Here is a 10,407-nt window from a genome sequence, read left to right as displayed (position 1 = left end):
CACACACACACACACACACAACTTTATGTATGAGTACCCTCAGGAGGCTACTTGCTGAAAGAAGGCCATAAATGCATGCCCACATCCAGGAGACTGCAAAGTGCAAACCTGTCACACATGCACGTGCACTGCACACATAAGCATGCATTCATTTATGCGGATGCATGAAGTAGATATGCATACGGTGCCTTCTTTCCACATACACACACACCCGGGGCACAACAGTTCCCTGGTCCCATCAGGCAACTAAACTACAGCGACTCAGTCTGAAGCTGTCTGACTGTAGGAGCTGACAGACGGCTCTGTGAAGTGAAACACACACATCTGCCACAGACTCTCAGTATGATCAATACAAATCGCACCACAGCAGAATGAAAATTAGATTGAACCAAAATGAACCAAATTGATTCAGAGTGAAGAGGCAGAACTTGTTTCAGGGGGAATTACACAACCTGTCGCAAAATAACAAGATAAAGAATTCATTCAGTCATGGTCTTTCACCTATTTAATTCTTTATTAAGGTTGCCAATGGGAAGGAGAGTTCCCTGCATCGTGCAATACTTGGATGATAAAAAATTCTAAGATGTTGCTGACACAAAGAACCAAGCCAGAATGAATTACTTATTATAAGTAGTCAGAAAAAATGTTGTTAGAATGTCAGATTACAAGAAATAAAAATCTAAACTTGGTGCAAATACATAATAAAGAAATCTAAATGTGGAATGTTTTGTGCTAGTTAAAGACAATATTTTTATTTAGTTTTATTTTGACAAACTACAACTAAGAAATTGCATGAATAGCTTACAAAACTAAGTGGTAATGACCACCTTTACGTGTACTGTATAGCTTTGTGTTACGTGTGTGTTTTACAAACAAACAATTAGTATTATTGTTTTCACTATTATTACTATTGTTATTATAGTTGATATTATTGCTAAAATTAGAACAGTAGAAGTTGTAGCAGTAATTGTATCATTAAAACGTCAATACAATTATTTCAGAGGGTAATTGGCTATTGTTGTCTTTTTTAAACAATAAAAGTGTCTTTTTTACTCCGTGTATGACAGTGTTTTTATTTATAGACGTTATCTGCGTACATCATTTTTTTAAAAAAGCAACAGCGCCTTGAAGTGGTCAAATTTGGCTCTACTGAAATCTAGAACCGGATATGACATCAGAGTCCACCCTCCAAAACATCCGGAGCGTTGTTCGCTCTTGTGTAACGCAAGAATGAAAGGTTGGATAACAACAGAATGACAGAGACCATGAACAGAAGTCACTTTTTACTTTTTAAAAATATGTAAACATATAAACAATTATACTATTGTTTTAAACAACAGAAGAAACCATGGCCAAAAGGAAAGACTGCGCGGAAAAACAAGTTGTTCCCAAGAAAGCTAAGCATTTGCTAAAGACGAAGAACAGCGCATCTAAAGCAGCGAAGAAAAGAGAAGCAGGTGGAAAAAAATCAACAGCAGTACTGATTTATCTTACAAGTCTGTGTTGTATTTTCCGATTTTTAGTTTAAATTCACTTAAGCAGAAATGTGAAGAAAACATTAATTAAAAAATGTTTAGGATTGTTGGATGTTGCACAGTGTACGTTTTGCAACAATATGAATGATTTCTGTTTATCTTCTTCTGTTATATTTTTAAAAAATCCTTAATATGAAAAGATAAAGTTAATGGCTGTTATTTATGGATTCCGTTAGTTAGATTTTCATTTTGTCTGTAATGCAACTATTACGGCTCTTACTAAAAACCCGTTAATTTAAAAAAACGATCCGGATAAATTATTTGCATTTAACTGTAGGTATATGAAATGTTAAATATGCCCATGTAGGTTCGTATCCGAAGAAGTTCAGTAGAGAAGGCTAGAGGTAGACTATTTGTTTCTTGGAGCGTTTGAACCTTTGTTTGCGAAAAGATATTTTTGACAAAACACTTCATTAGATAAACATACGTGATAATACTTTAGTCAAACTATTGGCCTAAAGCCCCTTTTTGGTAACTCTAATTGGTGTCGTTCTTACTTTACATCATAGTTTATAGCAGTGTATATTATTTATCTTGTAAATCACAATTTATATTATATTGGGTCGGTAAACCCATCTTAAAATATTTTGTCATTCTTAATCACATAGAACACAGTTTCCTCTTTGAAGTGATGTTCAGTATTTTTATAAAGAATTCCTTACAATACTATTGAGGTAGTCCTGGTAATCTGTTGTGCTGTTAAAAAAACCCAACATTCTGCTGTCATTGAAAATACAACAAATGCTCCATGTTTTCATTTGTTTTCATCTCATGCCTGTTTGTCATATTGGTGCACCACCCCACGACAGTGGCAAAACAGCAGGTGCATTTCACTGCATGAGTTGGCCCTGATACACACATGTGCTCCACTTCCTCACAAAATGAAATGCAACTCTGTTGTTGTTGCAAGATTTTCTGCAATATTTATGCATTATCTCAATACTCGGCTGTCTGGGGTTAATCCTTTGTTTTGGGGGAAAACAAAGGGACTACAATAATTTTCAGTAACTCTTTGAATATTTGAAGTTTCATTTCTGTTGCAGTAGGTGTTAAAAATACTCACAGGTCCATCTGTGCATGATAAAAAATGTTTTTACAAAGACAAAAAATTACAACTCAGCAACTTATATAAAATAGTAACTGTAACTTTGTGCTTTGCTTTTTAAGAAAATGTTGTTACCGTGAAAAAAGAAGAGGAAGAAGAGAAACTTGTGAGGAGGATTCAAACAAAATCCCAGTCTGTGACCTCGAAACCAACAGCAGGGTCCAACACCTTAAAATCCACCAGTGCTACTACTGTTAACACTAGTCAGTACTTCCAGTCAGCAGTGAAGGATGAGGAGGATGACAGTGAAGACGACTTTGACATGGTGACCTCACCAGCATCTAAGCTAGCTGCTCGCACCAAGAGAGTAGAAAAAGATAAGGAAGAGGAAGACGATGACAGCGATGAAGACGATGACAGCGATGAAGAAGAGGACGACTGGGAGGAAGTGGAAGGTACATGCTCTGTTAAAAAATAATTTCTGCTCTCATTTCATATTTCATATTCAAAAATATGTATGTGTCTGCCAGAACTTGATGAACCATTGGGTCCAGTGGAAGCAGCAGAACCCGATCTGCCAACTCAGGCTGTGGAGATAGAGATCGAGACGGTAGAAGTCAAGAAAAAGTCAGTGATTCAAAGTTTTATTAATGCCAGTAAAAACATTCAGAGTACATTGTTGTAGGTATTAATAAATAATAATAATTAAACTTAGGCTTATTCAATAAAACAAAACAAAAGTGATATTGATTATCATTTTTGTTTCTGATTGGCCAGGAAAAAAAGGCAGGCGGAGTATGAGACCTATATGAGGAGGATGATAAACAGATACAAGAAAGACCTGCTGATGGACACACACAAGGTAGACAACACACACTACACTTGTGTTTTCATGCTGCTACACGGTGTCTCATCTGTGACAGTTGAGTATTTTACTGTTGCAAACTCAAGTGTGTCTGTGACCAACGTGTCTTAGGTTCACCTCATGTGCCTGATCGGCAGTGGGATGTTTCGTAACCGTCTGTGCAGTGAACCCGACCTCCTGGCCATCTCCCTGTCACTGCTGCCCGCCCACTTTGGCAAGGTTGCAAAGGAACGCATTGACCAAAACTACCTCTCTGGATTACTTAAATGGTAAGTTCCTTATCTATACATTTTTACATTAGCATTACAAAAGCCTGGGCCAATTAATACCATTTGTTTTCATTTTACTAGTAATTAAACTAATGATGTAAATTTCAGGTTTAGAGCTACGTTCACCCTCAATCCTAGTCTTCCTTATGAGGAACGTCCAGATCCACAGGCTCTTCTGGAGAGAAGGCTAGCTAGTCTTTCTGCAAGGAATCACCAGGAAATGACCCATGTACGTGTGCTTCATTAAATAATGAATAAAATGCTCCACTGAAAATTAGGACTGTCAAGTGATGAAATTAATTTAATCTGATAGATCACGGGGTGTTTTCGTTTTTTCCTTCCTGCAGCTGTTCCTCCAGAATAATCATTATTAAACATGATTGATCGTGGTCGTAAATAATCACAGTTAATCATGATTAATCAATAAATTAACATTTCTAAAGGTAGCACTTTTTCAGTGTATTGCTGGAACAGAAATAACAGCTTGTAAATTATACATTAACACACACAAATACATATAGTGTGCTAATTTTGAAAAGCATGGGCAGGACATTCTGCCTCAAAAATGACTTAAATATTTTTTATCTGATTAATTGTCCCATATTAATTAACGCAATTTGAGAGTCCTGCTAAAAATACACATGTATGGGTTTTTCCTTCCTACAGTTATTTCTGCTGTTCCTGAGATCCCTGTTGCTCTCCTGTAGATTGGTTCTGTCCCTGCAGCCAGTGTCTTTTAAACCTCCATCAGCAAAGGTAGAGAAGTCTGTCTGTGTTCAACAGTCTTTCACTGTGTTCTTAAAAAACTGCATCTGTAGTTCAAGTATCCTTTGTTTGGTGTCTGTATGATATATGATGTTTTCCTGCACAGTGTTGTAAATCACAACAGGAACTCACTTGATTTGCTATTTTTACATTGTGCTACTAGTTGACTTTTTTGTCATTTTTTTTAGGCCAAGGGAGGAGGAAAATCGGCCGGTGACTCAGGAAAAAGTCCCAAAAATAAAGAAACCTCCAGAACGACTACTGAGCAAAAAGTCTCACCTGGCACCAAGAGAGCAGCTAAATCCAAGGGAGACCATGGAGGCAAAAAAGCAAAAAGAGAAGACACAAAAGAGAAGGAGGAGAAGACTGTCAAGCCAGGAGGACAGAGACCAAAGAACTCAAAACGTCGTAGTGTTGCCTCAAAGGTCAGCTACAAGGAGGAAAGCAACAGCGAGGCAGAAGAGAGGCTCAGTGACGAGGAGGAATTTCAGGTAACCAGTGAAGAGGACAGTGATGATTTTGAGAGTGAGGCTAAATCATCAAAAAATGGAAAAGCAAAAAGCAAAGTGAAAAATAACAGGAAAACTGCTGCTACAGAAAAAAACGTAAAGGAAAAACTGGTTAAAGAAAAAGAAGAGGAAGAGGGAAATGAAGGAGGAGAAGCATCAAAGAGACGTAGTGGGAAAAAGACAGGATCTGGAGCAGACGAGTGGCTGGAGGTGTATCTGGACAAAACTGCCTCCTGGGTGTGTGTGGACGTTGAACACGGGGTGGGTGTACCTAAGCTCTGCTCCCAAAATGCAACTGCCCCCGTGACATATGTAGTGTCAGTAGACGGCGATGGGTTTTTGAAGGACCTGGGGAAGAAGTATGACCCAACCTGGATGACGTCATCGAGAAAACGGCGGGTGGATGATGAGTGGTGGGAGGAGACACTGGCACCTTTTTTAGGACCTGAGGATGAAAGAGACAAGAAGGAGGAAAAAGAGGTAAGACAAACTCTTTTATAACCTTATATTTGACTCATTAATAAAATTAATGTGTAAACCTGTGAGAAAATCGCCTTGTTTTCTAGTCAGAAAACCAATTCCTTTCTCCCTTTATCTCTTTCTGGTGTGCAGCTTCAGAATAGGCTGCTGAACAAACCACTGCCCATCTCCATAGCTGAGTACAAGAACCATCCTCTGTATGCCTTGAAGAGACACCTGCTGAAGTATGAAGCCATTTACCCTTCAACAGCCACAGTGCTTGGATACTGCAGAGGAGAGCCAGTGTACTCCAGGTCTGTAGCACAGCAGAAGATTGAATAGTAATGTAATTAATATGAATTAACTGTATTTTACAGCCTCACTGTCTCATAAATGTTGTAGGATTCATTGCATAAGCCGCATCCTGTGATTATATTGGTGTAAGATAAAAATGTGAGAACTATTTAGTTCGTTATCTTCTTGTTCTATTCATTTTTTTTTTTTTAAACAAATGAAAACTTCTCATACTCAGTGCATGTCTATAAGAGGTTGTAGCAGTGGTAAGAGGCCCTTGGTTAGACTGCCCCCGTGTGGTAAGGCGCTGAAATAATGTTATAACACAGAAAAACATGAATTATGGTGGGGGGTTTTTCTTCTCACCTCCTATGCTGTTGATCATGTGTGCATGTCTAAAGTCAGACCATATATTAACTAATAAAGAAGCACTGGTTAAGCACTAATACTGTACTGATGATGTACAGTCAAAATGCCTGATCTACATATAGGTAAAAATAAGCTATAGCTAATGGTCAGACAGTCTTTAATTAAGAACTAGTTTTGTTGTCTCTGCATCTGTGACTGATGTATGTTTTTATTCATTCTATTTTGGTATTTTTCTCTAGAGACTGTGTGCAGACCCTACACTCCAGAGACACATGGTTGAAGGAGGCGCGGACCGTCAGACTAGGAGAAGAGCCCTACAAAGTGAGAAGGAACTTTTTTTTCTTTCCCTCTCAGCTTTGTCATTCCTAAATACAACATAAAACACATTTCTACTGTGGTAAAACAGTCAGTCTTGCTGCTGTCTTCCTCCCTGATACCCCCTGAAACATACCTCCAATCTGCTGACATTGTTGTGATACTTAAAATAAACTACCCATGAGGAGAGACACTGAACAGTAGGAAAACACTAATCAGTGGGTAGCTGGTTGTAATGTTGTCACAGTATTTCAAAGTCAGTCTTGACACAGATCCCAGTATTCAAGTCATATTTGGTTAGACTTACCCACTCACTGAGCCAAAATATTATAGCAAAATAGTAATCAGCTGATTTTTTGGAGTGTTGCTTTGGACAAGTCATGGATTTATCAGAAGTGTCTCATTTTTGTTGCATAAACATCCATTCAATACAAATATTTTCCCAATTGTTTTTGCCTTTGTCAGATGGTGAAGGGCTTCTCTAATCGTTCCCGTAAGGCCAGGATCATGTCTGACACGAAAAATGAAAATGATCTTGCCCTGTTTGGAGAATGGCAAACGGAAGAGTATCAACCACCTATTGCTGTGGACGGGAAGGTAACGGGCGGAAGTGAGAGGAAGTGAAACTGATGCAGATAACGGCCCTGTCCTGTTCTTTTCTGTCCCCTCAAACACACTCCACTTAGAATGTCGTCGTTTTTTTGAATTGCATGATGCCTTCATGGTCATTGAAGACATTTTCAGACATGAGGGACAAAATGTCAATTGGAACAATGCATTTACGTATGTGGAGTCAAGAATTTAGCCACCAAAGCTTGTCTTTGATCTATCAATTATTACAATGCTGCGTAGTCCACAACCACATATTTTGACTTTCCAAGTATTTTGTATGGAGAACTACACTCTTTTGACAGTATGCCTCAGAAAAGTTGTATACTTTTCTATTTCATTTGATAGACTACAGTTGTCAACCTAATTTGTTTCTCCTTTTATCAGGTTCCCCGTAATGAATACGGTAACGTGTATCTGTTCAAGCCCTGTATGTTACCAGTGGGCTGTGTTCACCTCAGACTGCCAAACCTGCACCGTGTGGCCAGGAAACTGGACCTAGAAGCTGCTCCTGCTGTCACAGGATTTGACTTCCACGGTGGATACTCGCATGCTGTGTAGGTCAACAGTTTCTACTGTTGTTATCTGCTGCAGTGACCTCAAGCAAATGCAACATAGAACAGCAGAGCACAACAGTTTAAGAATTTATAGTCACAAGTTGGGTTTTAAAGACACCAGGGTACAGAGATCAACCAAACTCTAGTTAATGTTTATTATCATATTTTTACTATATTCCCTGAAGTCTCTAAACACAGAAAGAACTTAACTCTCACTTACTACTGAGCTGTTAATTCTTCCTGTAACATATGTTAATTACACGCTTTGTCAAGAATTATATCAAAATCCATTGATCAAAAGCCATTTCCACCAAATATTTTATGAAAGTGTTTTATTTGTTAAAATATTTTTTCATGAAGGGTTATTCATCTATTGCATCTGGTCCATTGATTTAGTTCAATGCTGGGATTTTGATTAATATTGTTGGCAACCTTACTGGTGTTCCTGCTTCGGTATACCTGCTCCATCTCAAATGCATAATACTTTTCCTAAACATTGAAAGTGAGTTGTTCTGTGTGTTTTAGGACTGATGGATATATTGTGTGTGAGGAGCATGAGGAGATTCTCAGAGCAGCATGGAGTGAAGACCAAGAGTTTCAGAAGCAAAAGGAAAAAGAGGTGTGTACTTATGTGGAGCTTATTTTGAAGAGAGAAAAAAAAAGCATCTTTGATTCAGGTTAAAAATGTGAGACCCTACTCATTTGATTTTACTTTTAGTACAAACTTGTATTCTCAGTAATAATATAAATGACAAATTAACATGTAAGACACAGTTTTCACTATTTTGTTTTGTTTCATTTAAGGATTGTCATGCTACATACGTCAACATTTTTTTCCTCGTTACAGAAAAAAGAAAAGAGAGCTTTCTCAAACTGGAAACTGCTGGTAAAAGGACTACTGATAAGGGAGAGGCTTAAAAAGCGCTACAGCAAGAAGAATCTAGGTCTTGTGCATCATGGAGACAATGATGTTGGCCTTTCATCTGATGAGGAAGAGGTTGACAGTAAAAGTTCTCCAACTAAAACTGCATCTGAAACCTTGGCCATGTCGTGGCCTCAAAACAGACAAACAGAGGTGGGTAGCGGGAACTCTAGTGGACAGAAGAAGAACTCAACCACAAAACGAGAGAAGAAAGGCCAGGAGAGACATTTGTTTCCATTTGAAAAGGCGTAACGTTAGAGATGAAACAAAAGTAATAGAACCTGCCTTCAGCTCTTCAATTATTGTACAGCAGGAAAAGCTTCTTCATGTAGCGATCCAATAAGATGATTTTGGGCTTTCATACCTGTACAGTTGTTGTTTGTTGTGAATATGAATGTTGTTTTGTATTACAGCATCATGCCTTAACTCTATTGTAACTGATACTAATCATTTATCACTTATTAATCAGATGTCAACTAAGTTTTCATACAGAACAGCTGATGCTGGGGTAGTTAGCGATTTTTGTATGAAAAAGATTTTTGTAAAAAATAAAAATAAATAAAATGTATATACAAGAGAAAGCAGAACAAGTTAAATTTATAATTTGTTTTTAATGTCTAAAAAATATATTTAAATATGATCACCGCAGCTGTTGTAAATCAGTGTGACAAACTGTAGAAATATTTAGCTGTACATTTCTAAATTCTTAGAAAAATAAGAATAGAAGGAGTATTAATGGGAGAATTATATAGACACTGCACCTCCTTTCCCAGTAATTCGAGATAATTTATCAATGCACCAGCTCAAGGGGCATGACCTTCTGCTCCTCTCCTGCACTCCTGAGAACCACAGCATAGGCTAATGCATTGTTTATGAAGCCATTGATTATATGGCTTCAGACCTAAAGACCTCTAAGTGCTCCATCTAGATGTCCAGCTACAACTCTGGCTCCTTCAGTCTATCATCTGCTACCCACTGCACAAGCTAAACAACACAGATATGCCAGCAAGTGCATGTTAGTTTATTCTTCCTTTAGTTGTCTTGAAAATTATCATTTAAAAAATTAAATGACCATTCAGAAAAACAGATCAAATAGTTTGACTTGGCAAAATGACACCTCAGTGACACTTAAAAATACCTTTAATTGTAGACACAGAAAACAAAAAAGACAGAGTTAAGTTACTATAATTTAAAAAAACAAAGCCTTGTGCTTGTTTTTTAAGGTGCACTAGGGAAGATTTAGAAACATCAAGTGGTAATAATTACTCTGTAGCCTCAATTCTTATTAATGTTAACGTAATATGGCTGCCTCAGAATAAAATACCTGCACTATTGTACTTTATAAATATGCTTTATTGTGGGGGCAGTAACAGTATAGTAGTAGTGTAAAGTATACACCAAAACCGCTATTCTGTCAGTATAACAGGTAATATAATTCAATCTATATTTTACAAGGCAGACCTGCAGTTAAAAAAGTCCGAAGGGGAAGACCGCGGCGGATGTGAGGTCATAGATAAGCACCCCGTAACAGTGTATCTTCCGCCTACCAGCCAAGCGAGCACAGTACAGCTTTTCGCTCCTCGGCTCTCACACTAAAACCGTCTCAGGTTGTCATCGTACGTTGAGCCTTCGCTGCTCTGAGAGGTAAACACCACCGGTTTTTAATTGTGACCACTTTAGCTGTAGTTGTTAAAATATGTCTGTTTACTCCTGAGCTCCAGAGGGCCTTGTTTACATCTCAATCCCCGGACTAGAGTGACCGAGAGGCGGGGGCACAGCGAGAGGGAACGATAAAAGGGTGTTTTACCCACCTAGTTATTATGTCGTCATGTTTTCGTATTTTATACCAATAAGATGTATGTTTTAAGCCGCCATTAGTCTGCTCTGTTAGCGT

At 38.0% G+C, this 10,407-nt stretch overlaps 2 protein-coding genes across 2 annotated transcripts in view; both read left to right on the top strand.

The window, feature by feature from the left end:
- The first annotated feature begins 1,186 nt into the window (after nt 1-1,186).
- Nucleotides 1,187-9,100, top strand: xpc (xeroderma pigmentosum, complementation group C). The gene is made up of 14 exons (XM_008318747.2): nt 1,187-1,457; nt 2,703-3,035; nt 3,111-3,207; nt 3,358-3,442; nt 3,557-3,714; nt 3,823-3,943; nt 4,381-4,470; nt 4,668-5,468; nt 5,601-5,761; nt 6,350-6,431; nt 6,891-7,022; nt 7,422-7,591; nt 8,117-8,210; nt 8,439-9,100. The coding sequence occupies exons 1-14, from the start codon at nt 1,349-1,351 to the stop codon at nt 8,763-8,765; spliced, it is 2,760 nt and encodes a 919-aa protein (XP_008316969.1). The 5' UTR covers nt 1,187-1,348; the 3' UTR covers nt 8,766-9,100.
- A 905-nt stretch (nt 9,101-10,005) lies between these two features.
- Nucleotides 10,006-10,407, top strand: part of arih2 (ariadne homolog 2 (Drosophila)) — an 11,979-nt gene continuing 11,577 nt past the window's right edge. The window contains exon 1 of the mRNA XM_008318746.3: nt 10,006-10,157. The gene's annotated coding sequence lies outside the window, so the exon portion shown is untranslated. The remainder of the gene's footprint in view (nt 10,158-10,407) is intronic.

This window comes from Cynoglossus semilaevis, chromosome 10 (genome assembly GCF_000523025.1).
Source record: "Cynoglossus semilaevis isolate Cse_v1.0 chromosome 10, Cse_v1.0, whole genome shotgun sequence".
Lineage (NCBI taxonomy): Eukaryota > Metazoa > Chordata > Actinopteri > Pleuronectiformes > Cynoglossidae > Cynoglossus > Cynoglossus semilaevis.
Note: the sequence above shows the minus strand (reverse complement) of the source record. Positions and strands in the feature narration are given on the sequence as shown.